General features: G+C 64.6%; 2 protein-coding genes across 7 annotated transcripts; one reads left to right on the forward strand and one right to left on the reverse strand.

The window, feature by feature from the left end:
• Nucleotides 1-117: 117 nt before the first annotated feature.
• EMID1 (EMI domain containing 1) lies at nt 118-8982 on the reverse strand. Of its 6 annotated transcripts, none has more exons than XR_004550202.1 (16): nt 8803-8982; nt 6686-6799; nt 6392-6498; nt 5399-5485; nt 5249-5310; nt 4991-5120; nt 4168-4266; nt 3870-4004; nt 3248-3334; nt 3096-3148; nt 2962-3006; nt 2820-2864; nt 2686-2730; nt 2351-2435; nt 1614-1690; nt 461-578 (listed from the first exon to the last, which is right to left on the reverse strand). XR_004550202.1 is itself a non-coding variant. In XM_034068629.1 (15 exons), the coding sequence occupies exons 1-15, from the start codon at nt 8952-8954 to the stop codon at nt 466-468; spliced, it is 1356 nt and encodes a 451-aa protein (XP_033924520.1). In that variant the 5' UTR covers nt 8955-8982; the 3' UTR covers nt 118-465. The 6 variants fall into 6 exon arrangements, 3 of the variants coding, with proteins under 3 accessions (XP_033924520.1, XP_033924519.1, XP_033924521.1); XR_004550203.1 differs by lacking the exon at nt 461-578 and adding an exon at nt 585-1265; XM_034068629.1 differs by lacking the exon at nt 1614-1690 and having other exon boundaries at nt 118-578; nt 6392-6495.
• A 4356-nt stretch (nt 8983-13338) lies between these two features.
• DTX1 (deltex E3 ubiquitin ligase 1) lies at nt 13339-21923 on the forward strand. Its single transcript, XM_034068361.1, has 9 exons — nt 13339-13597; nt 16402-17044; nt 19660-19721; nt 19812-19973; nt 20205-20266; nt 20350-20508; nt 20613-20774; nt 20862-20951; nt 21421-21923. Exons 1-9 carry the CDS (start codon nt 13339-13341, stop codon nt 21643-21645), a joined length of 1824 nt encoding a protein of 607 aa, XP_033924252.1. The 3' UTR covers nt 21646-21923.
• Nucleotides 21924-22176: the final 253 nt, after the last annotated feature.

Below are 22176 nucleotides of genomic sequence, written 5' to 3' on the forward strand. Positions count from 1 at the left end.
AGCCTAGTGCCACCCCATTGCCCCCCCAGTACTCCCCAGTCCCCCCCAGTCGCCCCCCAGGGTCGTGTCCCCATCCCCACGGCACCCATGGGTCCCCTTCACCCCATGGCACCGAGCTCATGGACACGGCTTCAGGCAGCATTTAATGACCTTGGGGGTCCCAAAGCAGGGGGATGAAGCTCAGAGTGGGGGGGTCCCACCGGGGGGTCCCATTGTCACCCTCCAGAGCCGGGGTTCACCATGGGGGGGGCATGGGAAGGAATAATCCTTCCCTCCCCCCGGAGCTGCCCATTGGGGTGGGGAATAAAAGGGACAAGGGGGGGCCCATTCACCCCTTTTGTGTCCCCATCCTGGGGGGGGTCAAGCAAAGCATGGGGGGGCTGGTGCCGTGCCACCAGCTAGCACCAAGAGGGGGCATTGGAAGTGGGGGGGGTCACCCAGTGGGTGCCCCCCCCAAAGGCTGTGTCACTGGTGGCCATGGGGGGGCCGCTGGTGGGGGGTCACAATGGGGTACGGGGGGCGGTGACCACGGCCACGCTTGTTCCGGGGGGGAGCAGCACCGGAGCCGGGCTCTGCCTCTGTGGGGGGAAAGGGAAGAGGTGTCAATGGGACCCCCAAAACTCACCCCATGGGGGGGGTAGCTCCTGCCCCCCAAATGGGGGTCATTGTGCAGGGACCCCCACATTGGGATGGGGGGGACACACACAGGGAACCCCCCCTCCCCCGCTGGCACCCGGCCCTGGCACCCTGAGGTGTGACCCTGCAAAGCACAGCTGGGGGGGGGGGGGGCACCAACTGCCCCCGCACTGGGTGAGCAGGCGTGGGGGGTGCTGGGCATGGGGTGCACGTGGGGTCCCTGCGGCCAAAGGGGTTCCATGGGTGTCTATCCCAATCCAAGGGGAGCTCCATGGGTGTTTATTCCAATCCACGAGGGGCTCCATGGGTGTCCCTTGGTTTGAGAAGGGCTCCATGGTCACCCTTGCTCATTGGGAAGCTCCAGGGTTTCCGTGGCCCAAGAGGGTCTCCGTGGCTGTTTCTCAATCCAAGAGGGTGTCCATGGCTCCATGTCCATGATTTAATCCTCCAGGACTAAAGGATCCACTGGGGAGCTCCAAGGTTTTCCTTGGACCAAGAGGGTCTCCATGGGCTTCCATTGGTTTGAGGTCTCCATGCTCTCCCTTGATCCCTGGGAAGCTCCAGGGTTTCCCTTGGCTCAGAGGGTCTCCATGGATCTTCCTTAGCTTGAGAAGTGTTCCATGCTTTTCCTTGGGCCCAAGAAGGTCTCTATGGGTTTCCCTTGGTTTGAAAAGGGCTCCACAGTCTCTCTTGGCCCAAGATGCTCTCCATGGTTATCCCTCAACCCAAGATGCTCTCCATGGTGTCCCTCAGCCCAAGATGCTCTCCATGGTGTCCCTCAGCCCAAGATGCTCTCCATGGTTAGCTCTCAACCCAAGATGCTCTCCATGGTTAGCTCTCAACCCAAGAGCTTCTTCGTGTTCACCCTTGGCCTGGGGGTGCCCCAAGGACCTCTCCATGCACTGCAGCCCCCGTTGCTCCATGCCCGCAGCCATGGGGAGCCCCAGCTCATGCAGGAGGGAGGAGGAAGATGTTACCTGGCCCGATGAAGGCTTCAGCAGGGTGCCCAGGGCCTCCAGCCGGGCCTGCTCCAAGGAGGATGGGAGCTACTGGCCTGGGGGAGAGTGAGAGAGCAGAGAGCAGCGGCGTTGGCAGCACAGGGTGACAGGGGTGACATGGGGTGACAAAGGGTCACAGGGTGACACAGGGTGACACAGGGTGACACAGGATGACAGAGGGTGACATAGGGTGACACAGGGTGACAAAAGGTCACAGGGTGACACAAGGTGACACAGGATGACATAGGGTGACACAAGGTGACACAGGGTGACACAGGGTGACAAAGCAGAGTGCGGTGGCAGAGCATTGGGGTGCCATGGCCCAGGGTGCCAGGTCTCCAGGGTCCTCCTGCTCTCCCAGGGGTGCCGGGGGCTCCCCCATCTCAATGGGTCCAGGCTGGGGGCCAGGGGTCCCTTGTGCTGCTGGGGACACGGCTGTCCCCTGCATGCGCAGGTCCCATTGGGGTGCTCCATGTGCCCCCCACACACACGGAGCCCCATGGATGTGTCCCCAACCTGCCTGGGGGGGCACAGCTTGGTCTCCAAGGTGGGGGGGGCACTGTCCCGGCTGTCCCTTCCCAGGGGGGTTCCCTATGGCTGCGATGCCGCCATGGCGTGGGGGAAGCCATCACGATGACATCACACCGCAGCCATGACGTCAGCAGCCCAGGGTGATGTCACGGGGCCAGCGGGGATGGGGTCACCCCCCCACTCACCATAGAGCCCGATCATGGTCTCCAGGATCAGAACCCGCTCTGCCAGGATCTTGAGCGCCTCACGGAGCTGGTGCAAGCCCTCCCCCTGCCAGAACACAGCCTCAGGGAGAGCCGGACCCACACATGGACCCGGGCCCCCCCCATAGTGTGGGGCACAGAGGGGACACGGGCACCCCCCATTACCCGATACCAGCAGGGCAATGGGGAAGGAGTGGGGGGTGACACCCCCAGGTCAGCACTGGGGTGATGGGGATGGGATGCGGCACTGGGGACCCCAGTGTCCCCACTGGGGTCCGGGGCGGGGGGAGCAGGGTTGGGGTCCCCCCATCACTCACCCACGTGCCCCTGTCCCCCGGCTCGCCCCTGGGGCCTCTGTCACCCTGAAACACAGAGAGGAGGGGGACTGGCGGGGGGGGGGGCACGAAGTGGGGGGGGCAGAGGGAAGGGGGGTCCCGACCCAGCCCTGTACCTGTGCCCCATCCTGCCCGCGGCTGCCGGGGGGGCCCTGGGGACCCTGCGGGGGACAAGAACCCATCAGCACCCGGAGGGGGCACAGATACCCCCCCCCATGGGCATGCTCATAGAGACCCCCCCCTTTGTGCCACACTCACCCTGTCCCCCTTGTCCCCAGGGGGGCCGGGAGCGCCGGCTCTGCCCTGTACAAGGACAAGGAAGCATTAGCCATGGGGTGGGGGGGACGCGATGGGGCTGAGCCCACCCCTGCCCCCCCCACCCAAGCACTTACATCAGGTCCTGGAGGCCCGGGGGGCCCGATGGGACCGGGGGAACCAGGGGGACCTGCAGGAGAGGAGGCACGGCTCAGGTTGGCACTGGGAGGGTGACCCACAGGGGGACACCCCCAAAGTGGTGGGGTGGGGATGGGGGGGATACACGCACCCATTGGCCCCATGGGGCCAGGGGGTCCGGCGGGACCCACGATCCCCCCGGCAGCTTCAGTGACGGTGTTGGTCAGGAGAGGGTCCCCTAGGGGGAAATGGGGGGGGGGGGGGGGGGGGGCAGCATGGGGAGGAGACCATGTAAACCCCCAATCCATGTCCATCCCATCCTAATCCTCATCCTTGTCCCCATTCCCATCTCTATCCCCATCCCCATCCCATCCCTAATCAATGCCTGTCTTCATCCCCATCCCCATCTTCATTCCCATCCCATCCTTGTCTCCTTCTCCATCTTCATCCCCATCCCATCCCCATCCTATCCCCATTTCCATCCCGATCCCCATCCATATTCCCATCCTCATCCCCATTCCATTGTTATACCCATCCTTATCCCCACCCCCATCCCCATCCCCAACCCTATTCCCATCCATATCCCCCTCCCCATCCCCATTCCATCCTTATACCCATCCTTATCCCCATCCCCATCTTCATCTCCATCCCATCCCCATCCTCATTCCTAACCCTATCCCCATCCTCATCCCTATCCCATCCCCATCTCCATCCCCATCCCATTCCCTTCCCATCCCATTCTCTTATCCATCCCCATCCCATTCATTCCTTACTGGGCTGGATGTGGGGCACCGCTGGCCCCACAGGTGCAGGGGGTCCAGGGGGGCCTGGGGGCCCGGGTGACCCTTTCTCTCCAGGGTCCCCCCTGGCTCCATCCCTGCCAGGTGGTCCTGGGGGGCCGGGGGGGCCTGCAGGTAGGAACAGAAGGATGAAGGCTGGAGGGGCCCTATTGAACCCCAATGCCTGGAGCTGAGGCCCAAAACTGCTGCAGGGACCCCCCCGAGATCTGCCCTGGCTGGAGCCAGCACCAGGATGGACCCCCCCCCCCCCCCCCCGGCGGTCCCCCCTTACCTGGCGGCCCCATCGGACCCTTCACCCCTGGAATTCCCGATGGTCCCCATCCTCCTGCATCCCCCTTGGGGCCGGGGGGGGCCCTGGCACCGGGTTTCCCTGCAGCCAACAGCACCCTTAGGGGAGCATCCAGGACCCCCCCCCCTCTGTGGGGAGCACCCCCCGGGGGAGCATTGGTCCAAGGGGCACCCCAAGAGCTGGTGCCCCCCCTGCCCCAAACCAAAGCACTGCGGGGGGAGAAACACCCAAAGTCCTTCAACCCCCCCCCCCCCCCCCCCCCGAACTCTGGGCCTTACATGGGGCCAAATATCCCAGGAGATGGGATGGAGCTGGAGGTGGGATTGAGACATGGATGAGGATGAAGATGGGGTGGAGATGGAGATAGGATGGAGATGGGGTGGAGACTGTGATTGGGATGGAGATGGGAATGGGTTGGCGATGGGGGTGGGATGGAGATGGAGACAGGATGGAGATGGGATGAGAATGGGGATGGGGATTAGGATGGAAATGTGGATGGGTTGGCGATGGGGATAGGGTGGAGATGGAGATAGGACAGGGATGGAATGGGGATGGAGATGGGGATGAGATGGGAATGGGGATGGGATGAGGATGGTGATGAGGATGGAGATGGGGATGGAAATGCAGATGGGATGGGGATGGGACACTGGAGTGGGACTGAGGGTCCCCCAGAGGGGTGTCCCAAGATGCCCCCCAAGCATTAACAACACCCGTGTGTGTTTTCCAGGGCACTGGCACTGCCACCACCCCCTTGTCACCATGGGGGGGGCAGGATGTGGGGCTGGGGGGGCATCTCCTTCCTTACCATCATCCCCAGGGCTGCCGCGGGCGGCCGGGGACCCCCAGAGCTGCCCCATCTCTGCCCCCCTGCCCAGGGTGCTGCCTTTGGGTGCTGGGGTGGTGGTGGGGGGGTCCGACCCTGAGAGCCGGGCCACCTGCAGGGACACGGCACAGCAGCATTGGGTGCTGTAGGTGACCCCCCGGGGTGCTGCACCCATTGAAGGGTGGCACCATCACCCGGGGGGGGCAGGACCGCAGGTCGGTGGCACGGTGATGGCTTTACCTGCGCCTCCAGTGTGGCGAGCCGGGCTGTCAGCTCCCCAACACGGCTGCAGTTCAGGCACCCTATGGGGAGCAAAGCGGGGGGCACCGCGGTGGGGTGGGGGGCACCCAGCCTTCTTCACCCATATGGGTGCCGTGGGGCTGGACCCACCTGAGAAAGCCGTGGGGCGCAGGGGGGGGCGCCGTGGGGCAGCGCTGGGGCGGCCGGAGTCCCGCAGGGACAGGAAGGTGGGAGCCTCTGTTCAGAAACGGGGGGAGGGAGGGCAGGAATAGGGGGTTCAGATCCCCCAAACCCACCCCCGACAGCCCCCCCAGTGCTGAGCCCATCCCCACAGCACCCCGTGGCCCGAACGCCACCACCGTGCACAGGGATGGGCAGCGCTGCGCTAAGTGGGGCCAGATGTGGGGCACTCGGCCAAGCACACAGAGAGGAGGAGGAGGAGGAAGAGCCCCCCCTAACATCCCGCTGTGGGGCTGCCACCCAGCTGGCTCCCGAGGTCCCGGTGCCTGCCGCTGCCTCTATGGGATAGGGACCCTCAGTGAGGTCCAAGGAGGAGGGTGAGGATGGGGATCCAGAGCTGACTGGGGGCCCCCTGAAGAGGTGGCAGCGCCCATCCCACCAGATGGGACCTTTCCTGTTATTCACAGCCAAGCCAAGCACCCACGCACTCCTGCATGTCCCCATCCAGCCTAATGTGGGGATATCCATCCACCAGCCGTGACCCACTGCTCCACAGGGATCTGAAGATCCCAACTCATCCAGCTACCATCCATTCACACACAGGGATGTCACCCACCCACCCAAGAACGTCAAGCCAAGCCATCTATCTACTTATCCATCCATCCATCTATCCAAAGAGCATCCATCTACCCACCCATCCACAGGAACATCCATCCATCCATCCACCCACCCATGGGAACATCTATCCATTCACTCAACCACAAGCCTTTCATCCACACAGAACATCCCCATCCATCCCTCCATCCACCCCTCCATCCATCCCTCCACCCCTGGATCAAATTCTGCTTCCAACACAGCCCACCTCAGCAGCAACCGCAATGCCTTCGGGTACCGCAGGCCCTGACTGACACCCCTGGCAAGCACCAGAAGCCCAGCACCAGGTCAGGATGAGCCCATTCCCACCTTCCTGGCAGTTGCTCCCGGTGTGCCCGGGGCAGCACCTCCACTCCAGCGCCGTCAGTGTCCTGTAGCTCACCCTGTAGATGGGCCGGACCATGGTGCGGTAGCTGCTGGCACAGAGCAGGGCAGCGCTGTCACCCAGTGCCAGGGTGATGGAGCTCTGCATCCCGGGGTGATGGAGCTCTGCATCCCGAGGTGATGGAGCTCTGCATCCCGGGGTGATGGAGCCCTGCATCCAGGGGTGATGGAGCTCTGCATCCTGGGATACTGGGGGGGGGGAGGGGGGTCACCACTCACCTGCCCCCGCTGCAGGCCAGGGGCCAGCGGCACCCCTGGAACACGCGCTGCAGGAAGGTGCCGTTCTGGACGTGGCACGACACCGTCCGTGTCACCGTGTACGAGCACCAGTTGCTGCAGGAGAGACCCCCAGTGCCACCAGCCCTGCCATGGGGCTGGCAGTGTCCCCCCACCCCATTGCATCGCAGGGGGTCTTACCCTTCAAACCCCTCCTAACCCAGCTTTTGGGGTGCCCATAAGGAACCCCATCCCTGGCACATTTGGGGGGAAGCTGGGGCCCTGCATTCCTGCAGCATTCCCATCTGCCATGGCTCTGGCGCTGGCTGGCCTGGAGCAGAGCCCAGAGCCCCCCCCCGCACCCCCAACCCACCCCTCCCCGCACAAAGGCTCCTTTCTTCGGGCTCCTCATGCCAGGCTCTGCCCGCCCAGCCTCAGTTTCCCCCTGCGGAGGGGGGGGCACAGCCGTGTCCCCATGTCCAAGGCACCCTCGGCTCTGCAATTGGGGTCAAACCCCTAGGTTTTGGGTCGCCGCAGCCCCTGCAAGCTCGGGGGGGGGACACACACACAACACACAATAGTCTGGGAGGTGCCGGGGGGCACAGCGGGGGGGCACAGGGCTTTCCGGCCGGGCACCAGACCAAGCAGGACCGGAGCCAGCGCCACGACAGCGCCGAGCTCCTGCTGCCACCCACGGGGTCCTGGGGGGCAGCGGCACCCCCAGCTCCCCCAGCCCACGGGGACACCCCCCAGCATTGCCCCCATCCGGCTCCCGGGGGATGGTCCCCATGCGGATGGCAATGGGATGTGGCCAAAGCTGCTGCAGGGTGAGGGCGCAGGAGCGGTGCCAGCGCTGGCTGTGCCGGGTGCCCGCGGGGATGGGGACAGAGAATGAGGAATGGGAATGGGGAAAAAGGAATGAGGAACAGGGAAAAGAAAGAGGAATAGGGAATGGGGAAAGGGGAGTGAAGAAAGGGGAATGGGGAGTGGGGGAAACGGAATGGAGAATTGGGAATAGGGATTGGGGAAAGGGGGTTGAAGATGGAGAATGAAGGAATGGGGAAAGGGAAAAGGGGAATGAGGAATGGAGAATGAGGATGGGGGAATAGGGATGGGGATGGAGAAGGGAGTATAAGGATGGGGAATGGGGAATGGGAATGGATCCCAGACACTTTCTCCTCCCTCCTGGCAGAGGGAGGACAGGAGCTGGCGGGCATCAGGCATTGGCATGCAGGGGCTCGCGTGGCCTCGCCTGACCTGGCCCATCACTCCTGCACTGAGCTGCCCCGGGCTCTGCAGACACACACCCGGGCAGCGCCCGCCTTGGGGTTGGCTGTGAATCCAAGTCCACCCCTTCCCAAGAGCATCCTGTTGGCTTCGTGCCCCCCACTCAGACACAGAGGACCCCAGCCATGCCTTAGCCCAAGGAGTGGGATGGGGGCTCCCTGGTGCCATCGGCAGGGTGATGGGTGCCGGGTCCAAGGCTGGGGTGTCCCGAAGGGACCCCACAGGACAGTGCCAAGGCGCCGGGGGCTTCCTGGGCTTGGCCGGGAGGGGAAGGGGAAATGAGGCAGCTTCTGCCCGCTGCCGACCCGAGCGGAACCGGGAGGTCCCGGCAATCCGGTGCCGGAGACACGGCCAGAGCCAAAGATTTCCTGTAAACAACCCCCCCGGCACCCCCTGCGCTGCGCCGGGACCGCGAGGGGGGGGGTCGGGGACCACGGCCCCCCAGAACGGGCAGTGGTGGCCCCCGCCACCCTCTGGGCACGGGCAGGACCCCCACCATCGGCCCCAGAGCGCCCAGTACACCCAGTACCCCCAGTTACCAGCCTTGGGTGCTTGGATAAGCCCAGCAGTGATGCTGGCCCCGTAAGTCCTACCAGCTCCAGAAGTGCTCCAGTGAGTCCCAGTCAGTCCTGCTGCTTCCAGTATCTCCTAGAAAGCCCCGGTACCCCCCGGCCTTCCCAGCCCCGGTAGCCCCATCAGCGCAGACCGAGCAGTCCCTGCTCTGCGATACCCTGCCCCCGGTGCCCCCTCGTACCCGATGCCCCCCGGTACCCATTGAGCTCCCAAAGCTCCCCCCGTGCCTGCGCTCCATCCCCGTGCCCCGGTGCCGGTACCTGCGGGCGGCGGGCGGCAGCACGGCCGGGCTCCAGGCGCCGGCGGCGGGCGGCAGCAGCAGCAGGCAGCAGCAGAGGCACAGGCAGAGCCGCAGGGGTGCAGGCAGCGGCACAGGCAGCGGCAGGCAGCGCCCCCGGGCACCTCCAGCCATTGCCGGCACCGGCACCGAGCGGCGGGAGGAGGAGGGATGGAGGAGGGATGGAGGAGGAGGAAGAGGAGGAGGGACCCCCCCGCCTCCCGCCCCACGGTCTGGGCACACACACAGAGACATGGCCCGAGGGGGGGCACGATGTGTGTCCGTGTGTGTGCGTGTGCATATGTATGGGTGCGCGCGTATGTGTGCTTGGGTGTGCGCGTATGTGTGCTTCTGTGTGTGCACGGGTGTACATGGGTGCACATCTACGTGTGCTGGGGTTCATACGTGTGCGTGCATCCCTGAGTGTGCACGTGTGCATGGGTTCACGTCTGTGGGTGCTTCCGTGTGCGCGTGGGTGCATACGTGTGTGCATGGGCACGTGCGGGGGTGCACACATCTGTCAGCTTCTGTTGCACACGTGTGCACATCTGTACGCACACGGGTCCACACGTGTGTGCAGGCACGTGTGCATCGGGACACAGATGTGGGCGCACCCGCGCGTGCATGGGTGTGCACATCTGTGTGCACGCGGGTTCACGTGGGTCTGTACATGTGTACATGGGTTCACCCCTGCACACGTGTGTGCATGCGCGTGCACATCTGTGTCCTCATGCCCGCCCCCGTGGGCTCACATGGCCCATCCACGGTGCGTGTGCTGCGTGTTCATGTCCTGTGTTTGTGCGTGTCCGCAGCCTGGGTGTGTGTACGTCCGTCTGTCTGTCTGCCTGTCTGTCTGCCGGTCTGCTTGCTGTCTCTGCTGCTCTTCCGGCCGCCTCTTCCATGTGCGTGTGTGTGGTCCTGTGTCGGGGCGTGCAAGGAGGCCATGTGTGTGTGTGTGTGTGTGTGTGCATGGGCATGTGTGCGGGTGGTCCCTGCTGGGGGGGTCCCACAGGCAGCGTCCGTCTGTGCCTGGGGACATGTCCCTGCATCAGCAGCACCCAGGACCCCTCACCCTCTGCTGTCAGCACCCATCACACCCCCCCCCCCCCACTTGCATGGAGGTCCCAGGCATCCGGACCCCCACCAATGGGGGGTGCACCCTGCTTGTACCCCCCCATCTATTGGGAGAACGGAAGTGCTGGATCTGGGGTTTGGGGGACACAAGTGGGGCAGGAGGAGGGAGCACCCACATACCCCCATGGGTGCCACCTTCCTCCAGGCAGGGGTGCATTGGGGTGATGGGGGTTGGAGCACCCCACAAGCGCACCCCACACCGGCGGGACCCTCACCTTGGTCTGAGCACGGGGTGTCCCCCGGCCCCCCCGGGTGGCCTTGCCGGGCTGTTTGCCTCTGTGGGTGCTGCAGCAGCCGAAGGTCACCGCGCTCCTCCTCAGACTAAACAAGGCTGTGGCTGGCGCTGGAATCCTGTGGGATGCTGCACCCAGTGATGCCCCTGTCCCCCCCTCCGGGTCTGGGTACTCCCCTCTATGGGATGGATCCCACTTGGCTCTGGGGGGGCTGCAGGCACTGGAATCCCCATCTTGTCCCCCTCCAGTGGGGCAGCCCCATTCCTGCTGCTCCCTCCTGGCTGTCCCCAGCACCAAGTGGAGCACACGGGGCCTGGCTTCAGGCTGCACAGGACACTGGCTCCATGGGTCCCTGAGTGACCCCCGGCCAGCCCTGGGATCCCTTCTCCCATAGCCACCCCCTGCTCGAGGGCTGGAATCCCCCAGGGCTCCTCGCCTGTTTCAGGATGGCTCCATCCATGTCCACAAGCCATAGCCCTGGCCCAGGTCCCTGCTCCGGGTCCTTGTCCCCATGCCGTGTTTCCATCCCAGCTCCAGGCCCCCATTCCAGGTCCCAGGGCTCTCAATGTGGGACGTGCTGGGATGGGCACAGGCTGCTGATGAATCCCATGGGTGCTGATGGGGGCCCTCCACCGCTGCCTGAGCCTGGCACAGGGCGCCGGCCCCAGCCCCATCTGCCCTGGGGACGTGAGACCTTGGTGCAGCTCATGGCAGGGATGGGACAGGGATGGATGCGGGAGTCCTGCCCCGCGCGGGCTGAAGGGGACCGGAGGGTGTCCCCATGCCCATCCCCGAGGCCACCAGGGGTCACTGCGGGGCCACCGCTGCCCGGTCCTGCGCTGGTGCTGGGTGCTGAGTGCTGGTGCTGGTGGTGGGTGCTGGGTTCTGGTGCTGGGTCCTGCTCCTGGGTGCTGGTGTTGGCTGTGGATGTAGGGTTCTGGTGCTGGGTGCTGAGTGTGGGGTGCTGGATGCTGGTTCTGATGCTGAGTGTTGGGCTGGTGCTGGGCTCTGGTGCTGGTGCTGGTTTTGAAGCTGGGGGCTAGGAGCTGGTGCTGGGTGCTGGGTCTGGTGCTGGTGCTGGGTGCTGGGTTCTTGGTGCTGGTGCTGGTGTTGTGTGTTGGTGCTGGGTGTTGGGTACTGGGTGCTGGTGCTGATGTTATGTGTTGGGTGCTGGTGCTGGGTGTTGGGTGCTGGTGCTGGGTGTTGCGTGTTGGGTGCTGGGTGTTGGGTGCTGGGTCTGGTGCTGGTGCTGGGTATTGAGTTCTGGGTCTGGTGCTGGGTACTGGGTTCTGGGTCTGGTGCTGGGTGTTGAGTACTGGGTCTGGTGCTGGGTCTGGTGCTGATGCTGGGTGCTAGGTGCCGGGTCTGGTTCTGGGTGCTGGGTGCCGGGTCTGGTGATGGGTGCTGGGTGCCCAGTGTCAGTGGTGTCCCTGGTGTGGTTCTGGCCTTGTGCTGGCTGTGGGTGCACCTGTGGCTCGTGTTCTGGATACCAGGATGGGTGCTGGTGCTGTCCCAGTACGGGTCCCCAGCGCGGGGCACCGATGCGTGCCCTGTGCGTGTCCCCTGGTGCGGGTGCCCAGACCACCGCAGGTCCCCGGTGTGGGTGCCCAATCCTGGTGCAGGTCCCGGTGCATGTCTCGGGTGCGTGCTCCCGTTCCCGCTGCGTGACCCCGGTGCTGGTGCCCGATCCCGGTGCGGGTGCCCGGTCCCGGATGCGTGTTCCCGGTGCCCGGTCCCGATGCGTGTTCCCGGCGCGGGTGCCCGCGCTGCCGTGCGCGCCGCCGCCGGTGCCCGTGGCTGCCTGGCGCTGCCGATCGCTGCCGCCGCCCGGCCCCGCCGCTGCTCCCGGTGCGGATGCGGTCCCGCTGCGGCGGGCGGAGGTCGCGGTGAGGAGCGCGGGCGATGCCGAGCGGCGGCGGCCATGGCGGGGCGGGGGAAGCCGGCTCCAGGGGAGGGGGCACCGAGCACCGGGAACGGGGGAGGGGGGGGGCACCGTGCACCGGGGGCTGCGTGAACCGGAGGGACCGGCACCGGGGGCTGCGTGAAGCGGGGGCGCGGGGGCTGCGTGAACCGCGGGCAGCGGGGGTCGGGCCTGGCCTTCCCCCCCCCACCTCCAAAGCAGCCGGGGAAGGGGGGGTCCCGGTGTTGGGGTGAGGCTCCCCCCGGTTCCGGTGGTGCTCGGGTCACGGAGGGCGCGGGGTGAGCACGGGGGGCACACGCGTGTGGCGTGCGTGTGTGTGAGCATCCCGGGGGGGCTGCGCTGCCGTGGGTCCCCGTGTGGCTGTGTCTGTGTCCCGCTGGCTGTGTCACCGGCTGCGTGTGTGCCCGTGTCTCTGTGTCACTGTGTCTGTGTGTGCGGGCTGTGTCCGTGGGTCTGTCTGCTTACAGCGGCTGTGCAGCAAACACCCCCCCCACCCCCCCTTCTCCTTCAGACCCCCAACCCCATGCAGGGGGTGCTGGGGGTGGGCTCGGGGCTGGGATGAGGAGCGGGGGGCCCGGGCTCACCCCCAGCCCGATGCCTGCAGTGCAGATCATCAATCACTGTGGCTGGAGTGGGCTCGGGGTCTGCGGGCTCCCCGCACCCTGACAGTGCACGGAGAGATGGGGACCCCCACTCTATGGGACCCCAGCCTCCTCCTAGGGCAGTGACCAGGGTCTCCTTTCCCCGTCCCCCCCCGTGTCCCCCTTGTCCCCACCGTCACGTTGGAGGCCGGCAGCCGGCCGGGGCTGGCAGGGAGCCCACGCTGCCAGGGCTGCGGGCACAGCGGCCTCGCTGTCCCCCTGCTCCATGGGGATGATGGGCACCGTCCCCACGCTGTCACCCATCAGGGACCGTGGGGTGACCGCGTCCGGGGCCCTGTTTTGTTTGCAGGTGACACCCCCATTTGTTCACCCGCGCTGAGGTGCGGTGCGGCGGGGACAGCTCTGGAGCCAGCGAGGACGTGAGGAGGAAGAGGAGGAGGAGGAGGGGTCCCGGAGCCCTTCCAGCGCCGCACGGAGGAAGAGGACCGCGGTGATGGACGCCCCCAGCGCGGGGCGTGCGGGCACCGTGCGGAGCGGGGACCGTGGGGACCGGGCAGGCAGCGCCCGCCTGTGCTGAGCGCCGGAGGAGCACCCGGGACGCTGCCCCCGTGTCGCTGTGCCCGGTGCGGATGGCGCGGCAGGGAGCGGGGGCCGTGCTGCCCGCCGGGGGCCTCGGCTTCCCCCCGCACAGCCTGGCCCGGGTGGTGGTGTGGGAGTGGCTGAACGAGCACGGGCGCTGGAGGCCCTACTCGGCCGCCGTGTGCCACCACATCGAGAACGTGCTGAAGGAGGACGCGCGCGGCAGCGTGGTGCTGGGGCAGGTCGATGTCCAGCTGGCACCGTACATCATCGACCTCCAGTCCATGCACCAGTTCCGGCAGGACACGGGTAAGGGGATGGCACCGAGGTGGGAATTATCATCCGTGCATCCATCCATCCATCCGTGCATCCATCCATGCATCCATTCATCCTTCATGCATCCTCCATCCATCCATCCATCCATCCTCCATGCATCCTCCATCCATTCATCCCTCCGTGCATCCATGCATCCATCCTCCATTCCTCCATCCATCCATCCATCCATCATCAATCCATCCATCCTCTATCCATCTATCCATGCATCCATCCATGCATCCAATTTCCATCCATCCATCCATCCATCCATCCATCCATCCATCCATCCCTCCATGCATCCATTAATCCATACATCCATCCTCCACCCATCCATCCATCTATCCATTCATCCCTCCATCCATCCTTCCATCCACCCACCCATCCATCCCTCCATCCATGCATCCATGCATCCATCCACCCATCCCTCCATCCATCCATCTATCTATCCATCCATGATCCACCCACCCACCCATATACCCATCCATCTGTCCCTCCCATCCCTTCCCTCCTCCCCTCTTTCTTTCCCCCCATGGACCCCAGGAGGCTCCTCCAGGCCTTTCCTTTCCCCCTCCTCACTTCCCTCCTCCAGCATGGACCCTGACCCAGGAGGGATGTATCCCAGCACCCCTCCCTCCTCTCTCGCCCCCAGTGAGGTGCTGTGCTGGGTGGCCTGTCCCACTGGCCACCCCTTTGCCCCATAAAGCTGCTCCATCCTGGCTCCTCAGGGAACTGGGAATGCCCCAGTTTGGGCACTGGGAGCTGCTGACGGCACTGTGCTGCAGCACACATCCAGGCCATGCATCCTGGGGGAAATCAGAGCTGCTCCACAGCCCAGACCCCATTAATGTGTCCCATTAAACTGATGTGTGCCGGCTCTGCTGGTCCAGGTGCTGTCCTGGCCATCCCTGCATCCCCCATCACTCACCTGGGGACACCCAGGGGCCACCCCAGAGCAGGACCCCATGGCCCCAGGTGGCACCATTCCTGGTCACCAGCCATGGCAAATGGCCCTGCATGCGGATGTGGCTCCCACAATGGGCTGGGGACCAAGACGGGGCTGGAGCCAGGGACCTGTCACCCTTGTGCTGCCTCTGCCACTGAACCTGGCTCCAAATCTGACTCTGGCTGCACTTGGCAAAGGGCAGCTTGGCACCTGCAGCCCTGAGTCAGCGTGGCAGTGCCCCATAGGGCTGCTGTGCCAGCGGGACACCCTGCCTGTCCCCATGCCAGCTCCTGCATCCTCTGACAGCAGGCATCTGGTGTCACATCCCATGGCTGGGTTTGGGGCTGGTGCTGGTGCTTCCTGGGATGTCCCTGGGTACCGCAGGGCTGGGGGACAGGGATGTTGGGAGAGGGATGTCAAGGGAGGGGATGTGGCTCCATCCTGTTGACTGTCACCTCTTTGTGCCCCATCCCATCCATCATCTCTGCCCCTGGATGAGGCTGAGGGCAGCCTGGTTTGGAAGCTGTTGGATGTCCTGGAGTCCCATGGTGTCTGGGGACATGAGGGTCCCTGTATTGAGGGTACTGCTGCTGCCTGCTGTGGCACGGGGACACCGGGAATGAGGGCAGGAAGCTGGGAGCAGGGAGGGGTTGGTTTGTGCCATGCCTGGGGAGGGAGAAACCCAATCCAAACCAGTAATGGAGTGAAATGAGGTGACCCTGTTCCAAGCACATTCCATGCTGGTGGCCCTTGGGGACACTGGCTTGACCTCGTGACTGGTGGAGGGGTCAGGGGATGTGGGGCTGGAAGATCTGGTGGCTCCTAGGGACCTGTGTGTGCCCATACGGATGGGCTGGAATGTCCCCCCCTCATTCTCCCCTGCTCTGCGGCAGCGGGATGCGGGATGAGGCTGCGAGTGGAGAGTGGGATGTGGGACATGGATGTGAGTGGGATGTGGGATGTGGGATGTGGGTATGAGTGTGCAGCAGGACGGGGGACATGAGCACAAGATGGATGTGAACACAAGTGGAATGCAGGGCATCATTTGAGCAGGATGTGGGTATGAGTGGGCAGCAGGATGGGGAACGTGGACACAGGGATAGATGTGAACACAAACGGGATGCAGGACATGGATGTGAGCAGGATGTGGGCAGCAGGATGGGGAGCATGGACACAGGGATGGATGTGAACACAAGTGGGATGCAGGACACGGACATGAGATGGGGCCAGGTGGGATGAGCAGACTGGAGCCTTCCTCCCATGGGGCCTCAGCAGCGCTGCCTCAGCACCAGCTGGGCTGGGCTCTGCTGCCTGACCCGGGCACTGGTCCATGATTAATGACCATCAATTAGTGCCATTAACGGGGCCAGGCCGGGATGGAGCCGAGCCAGCGGCAGCGGCAGCGCTCAGGCAGGGGCTGCAGCACCCACACACAGTGAGGGGCTGGGATTTGGCTATGGATGAGGGATGGTGCCTTGGTGCCTCGGCTGCCAGGATCAGGCAGGGCCACAGCAGCTGCCAGGAAACCCCTCCTGACCGGGAAGTGCTGCAGGGACACAGGGATGGGATCCTGGCAGGGATGGGCCTGGAGCAGAGGGATGGGAAAATGGGATGAGTGGCATCGCCCTTCCCATGGTGGCTGGGGCCGGGATCCTGGCTGTCAGCATTCCAGCCACTGGCTGAGCCATCACTGCTAATGGAGCAGCATGAGTGCCAGGGAGAGCCCTTATGAGCTCTGCAGACACTGATCCCTCATAGAGCCATAGAAGGGACCTTAAAGCTCCTCCAGTTCTAACCCCCTGTCACGGTCAGGGACACCTTCCATTGGGGGTGCTCACCCCTATTGTCTCCCCAGGGACCATGCGCCCCGTCCGGAGGAACTTCTATGACCCATCCTCAGCGCCGGGGAAGGGCATCGTGTGGGAATGGGAGAATGACAACAGCTCCTGGACCCCGTACGACATGGACATCTGCATCACCATCCAGAACGCCTACGAGAAGCAGCATCCCTGGCTGGACCTCTCCTCCCTGGGCTTCTGCTACCTCATCTACTTCAGCAGCATGTCCCAGATGAACCGGCAGACGCAGCGCAAGCGCCGGCTGCGGCGCCGCATGGACCTGGCCTATCCCCTCACCATGGGCTCCATCCCTAAGTCCCAGTCGTGGCCCGTGGGCACCAGCACGGGGACTCCCTGCTCCTGCCCGCAGTGCCTGTTGGTCAACAGCACCCGCGCTGCCTCCAACGCCATCCTGGCCTCGCAGCGCCGCAAGCTGTACCCGGGGGCCGTGCGGCAGAGCAGCACCTTCGCTGGCCCAGCCCTATGGCCCGTGGGGACGGGCGGCGGGGCCAAGGCTGAGGGGCTGCGGGTTCCCGGCCCCGGCTTCACCCCCAGCCCCAGCGCTCCGGGCTCAGCGCCGCTGTCAGGGCTCAACAACCTCAACCGGCCCGGGACGCAGCGCGGGGCCGCGATCGGTGCCAGAGCCGCCGTGCCCGCAGGGTGAGCGGCAGCGAGGGGTCGGGGAGGGCACAGGGAGCGGAGGGGAAGGGGGTGATGGAGGTGACTTGTTCTCTGCTGGCACCGCGCACGGAGCTGCCGGGACCTGCAGGGCGGGCAGGGGTGGGCAGGAGAAGGCAGGGCAGGAAGAGCAAGCAGGAGCGGGCAGGGGTTTTAGGACAGGCAGGGATAGGCAGGGCAGGCAGGGGCAGGAAGGGGTAGGCAGGACAGGCAGAGTCAAGCAGGAACAGGCAGGGGTGGGGAGGGGCAGGCAGGGGAGGCAGGGCAGGCAGGCCAGGCAGGCACAGGCATGAGCAGGCAGGAGCAGGCAGGAATGGGCAGGGGCAGGCAGGCCAGGCAGGGCCAGGCAGGGCAGGCAGTGGCAGGCAGGAACAGGCAGGGGCAGGCAGGGCAGGCAGGGACAGGCAGGGGCAGGCAGGGACAGGCAGGGACAGGCAGGGGCAGGCAGGGACAGGCAGGGGCAGGCAGGGACAGGCAGGGCAGGCAGGGACAGGCAGGGGCAGGCAGGGACAGGCAGGGGCAGGCAGGAACAGGCAGGGGCAGTCAGGGCAGGCAGGGGCAGGCAGGGCAGGCAGTGGCAGGCAGGGATGGGCAGGGACAGGCAGGGGTGGGCAGGAGCAGGCAGGGCTGGCACATTCCCTTCCCCTGCTGACGCGCTGCTTTCCCTTCCGTGTGCCCTGTCCCTGTCCCTATCCCTGTACCGGCACTCAGGCCCCATCCATGCATCCCCATGGACAGGTAGGAGGGGTCCAGGAAGACCTTGGTGGGGACCTGGGCTCTCCACCACTGCCCAGCCTTGGTGTGTGCAGGGGCAGCTTTGGGAATGGGTGGGAAAACTCCTACAGGCCCTGCTTGTGTGGGGCTGAGCACTGCTGAGCTCATCACTGCGTGCAGCAGGGACCTGTGGGGCTGGGCAGGGGCTGACACTGGGGGGGGAGCTGCTGCCCAGCTGCTGAGCTGGGGCAGATCCCATGAAGGAGAGCACTGGGGCACTGTGCAGTGCTCTGCTGTGGGGCTTCCTGCTTGTGCTTCATCCCAGTGTGTGCCCTGTGCCTGCCATCCACACATCCATCCTTCCATCCATCCATCTCTCCGTCCCTCCCTCCATCCATCCCTCCCTTCATCTCTCCATCCATCCCTCCCTTCATCTCTCCATCCATCCATTCCTCGATCCATCTCTCCATCAATCCATCCATCCATTTATCCATCCATCCACCCATTTATCCATCCATCCACCCCTCCCTCCCTCCCTCCCTTCCTCCAACCATCCATCATCCATCTATCCATCCCTTCATTCATCCATCTCTCCATCAAACCACCCATCCATTTATCCATCCACCCATCTATCCCTCTCTCCCACCTTCCATCATCCATCCCTCCGTCCATCCCTCCATCCATCCCTACATCCATCTCTCCCTCCCTCCCTCCATCCACTCATCCATTTATCCATTCATCCCTCTCTCCTTTCAACCATCCCTCTCTCCATACCTCCATCCACCCATATCCCTGCCCATCCATCTATCCCTCTGCTTCCCAAGCCACACACACATCTCTCCATCCATCTCTTCACCCTTCTGTCCCTCCTTCCCTCCACCCCACTGTTGGCACAGCTGTATCCCTACCTGCACATCAGCCCCAGCCCCCCCCAGATGTGCCTCCACCCACATGTTCCTGTGCTCCCAGCTGCACACCCAGCCTGGCACACACGGGTACACACCAGCACCCTGCACTCATGGGTGCATGCCCACACAAGGGTGGATGTGGATGTGCCTGCGTCAGTGGGGTGAGCAGATGGGGAGGCGCCAGTCATCACCCTGAGGGTCTTGGTGCTGGTACCCTTGAAGGGGCTCATGGGGCATGGTGGGGGTGGTCAGGGTGATGGGTGAGCTGGTGAGGTGCGGGTCTGTGGGGGGGGATGACGGACATTGGGTATCACTGTGGAGCATCCCAATAAGGGACCTGGAGCTGTTGGAGCAAGTGCAGAGGAGGCCATGGAGCTGCTGCAAGGTCTGGAGCAGCTCTGCTCTGGAGCCAGGCTGAGAGAGCTGGGCTGGGGCAGCCTGGACAAGAGAAGGCTCCTGAAGGGGAGACCTGAGAGCAGCTCCAGTGCCTAAAGGGGCTGCAGGAAACTGGAGAGGGGCTTGGGACAAGGGCCTGTAGGGACAGGCCAAGGGGAATGGCTTGAACCTGCCAGAACAGGGGAGACTGAGATGAGCTCTTAGGCAGAAGCTGTTCCCTGTGAGGATGCTGAGGCACTGGCACAGGGTGCCCAGAGAAGCTGTGGCTGCCCCATCCCTGGCAGTGTTCAAGGCCAGGTTGGACACAGGGACTTGGAGCAGCTGCTCCAGTGGAAGGGGTCCCTGCCCGTGACAGGGGTTGGAGCTGGAGGAGCTTTAAGGTCCCTTCAACCCAAACCATGCTGGGATTCCATGATCCTGTGGTGTCCCCAGGGATGGACACATATCCTGGCTGCCAGCCCTGTGTGGTGGAACGTCAGACCCCTAAAGGCTGTGTCCCTCATCTGCCTTCTTCCCATGGGGACCTTCCAGGTGCAGAGGGGATGGTGCTGAGCCCCTTCTCCTCCTGTCTCCATGCAGGGTTCCGGCTCTCCCAGTCAAGAATCTGAACAGCACCGGCCCCATCCACCCGGCCCTTGCAGGTAAGGATTGCCACAGGGGGATGGCACCAGCAGTGGGATGCATGCAGGGACATGGCAGGGATGGACACACAGCTCCCGTTCCCGGCATAGGGATGACGGGAATCCTCATGTGTGCTGCGGGGCTGCCCGTCTGCCTGACCCGTGCCCCCAAACCCATCCTGCACCCGCCGCCTGTCAGCAAGAGTGACATCAAACCCGTGCCCGGCATCAATGGCATCTGCAGGAAGACCAAGAAGAAGCACCTCAAAAAGAGTAAGGAGCTGGTGGTGTCCTGCACAGCCTCGGGTACCCTGCAGGGGGAAACTGAGGCACAGGCACCGCTGCTGCCTATGGGAATGGGACCCCAAGGGATGCGCTGCAGGGTTTTAGGTGATGCTCATGCTCCTCATTGCCTCTGGCTGTCCCCATGCTGGTGGCAGGGGTTGAGGGGGTTCGGGGCCCCACAGGCAGGCTCTGATGGCATCCCCCCTGTGCCCATGGCAGGCAAGACCCCTGAGGACGTGGTCCGTCGGTACATCCAGAAGGTGAAGAACCCCCCAGATGAGGTGAGCAGGGAACCCTGTGTACTGCAGCTCGGGCTGGGAGCCGGGGGTGACCTCCCCATCCCATCCCATCGCATTCCCGGCAGGATTGCACCATCTGCATGGAGCGCCTGGTCACCTCCTCTGGCTACGAGGGTGTGCTCAGCCACAGGGGCATCAAGCCGGAGCTGGTGGGCAGGCTGGGCCGGTGCGGGCACATGTACCACCTCCTCTGCCTGCTGGCCATGTACAACAACGGCAACAAGGTGAGAGCATCCCTGCCATGGGGACACCTCCCCATGCCCACCCAGGCCCTGCGGGTGCTGGGGAAGGAGGGGGCTGCCCCTCATGCCCCCCGGTATCGGTGCAGGACGGCAGCCTGCAGTGCCCCACGTGTAAGGCCATTTATGGGGAGAAGACTGGCACACAGCCCCCTGGGAAGATGGAATTCCACCTCATCCCCCATTCCCTCCCGGGCTACAACGACTCCAAAACCATCCGGATCGTCTATGACATTCCCACCGGGATCCAGGTGAGGATCCTACTGCCGGGACTGGCAAACACCCTCCCCCCCCCCGCCCCTTCCTGGATACCTGCTCACCGGCTGCATTCCCACCAGGGCCCCGAGCATCCCAATCCCGGGAAGAAGTTCACAGCACGCGGCTTCCCTCGGCACTGCTACCTGCCCGACAATGAGAAGGGCAGGAAGGTGAGGGCTCCTAGGGTGGGTGGAAATGGGATGGGAATGGGATGGGGAATGATGAGGATGGGATAGAATGGGATGGAAGAGCAATCAGATGAGAAAGGAATAGGATGGGATGAGATGGGATGGGAAAAGAATGGGATGGGACAGGATGGGGCTGAGACTGGGATGGGAAAGGAAGGGGAGAAAGGGAAAAGAAAGGAAGGGAAGGAAGCATATGGATGGGATGGAATGGGAAAAGAAACTGATGGGACAGGAGGACTGGGATGGAATTGAATAGGAAGGAAGGTGTATGGATGGGATGGAATGGGACAGGAACGGAATGGGATTAGGCTGGGATGTGCCACAGGCAAGGGCGGCACCTGCGGGCACCGTGATGGGGTGAATCCTGCCCCCGGGGTGCTGGGGCCGTGCCGGGCGGGAGGAGGGCTGGGGCTGCCGTGGGGGCAGCCATGGCCGTGCCCGCCCGCCGCAGGTGCTGAAGCTGCTGATCGTGGCCTGGGACCGGCGGCTCATCTTCACCATCGGCACCTCCAACACCACGGGCGAGTCGGACACGGTGGTGTGGAACGAGATCCACCACAAGACCGAGTTCGGCTCCAACCTCACGGGCCACGGATACCCCGACCCCAACTACCTGGACAACGTCCTGGCCGAGCTGCTGGCCCAGGGCGTCTCCGAGGCCACCCTGAAGGACTGAGGCCACGGTGAGGGGCTCCCGTCCCCTCCTCACCCCGTGCCCCACCGCCGCCGCCTGACGCCGCTTCGCTGCCGGCTCCGCAGCCCAGCCGGGGGGGCTCGGGTCCCGTCCGTCCCCCCCTCCCCTTCATCCTGGTCCAGCCGGTGCCACCCGTGTTCCTGTGTTGTCTCCCCATTCATCCCGCTCATCATGGGCTGGTGCTTTTGTCACACGTGTGCTCCTGGCGTGCCGCCCGCCCCACGGAGCCGCGTACAGCCGGTGCCGTGTGTACATCTCCGTGTAACAGAATACACCCCGCGCCGGGACAGCGTCCCCGTGTGCCCTGTGTGGATCTGCTCCTTCCCGGTGGGATGGTCCGGTGGGAATGTCGCTGAGGACGGCGGGCATCCCGGCTGTAGGGATGCTGGGTGGGCAAAGGGGCGGTTTGGGTACCCCCCGTGGGCAGAGGAACACGTGTGTGTGTGTGTGTGCGCGGCTCCCGCACATGGGTACCGGGAGGGATGCGGAGGGATGCTGGGACTACAACTCCCA

Source organism: Melopsittacus undulatus, chromosome 12 (assembly GCF_012275295.1).
Source record: "Melopsittacus undulatus isolate bMelUnd1 chromosome 12, bMelUnd1.mat.Z, whole genome shotgun sequence".
Lineage (NCBI taxonomy): Eukaryota > Metazoa > Chordata > Aves > Psittaciformes > Psittaculidae > Melopsittacus > Melopsittacus undulatus.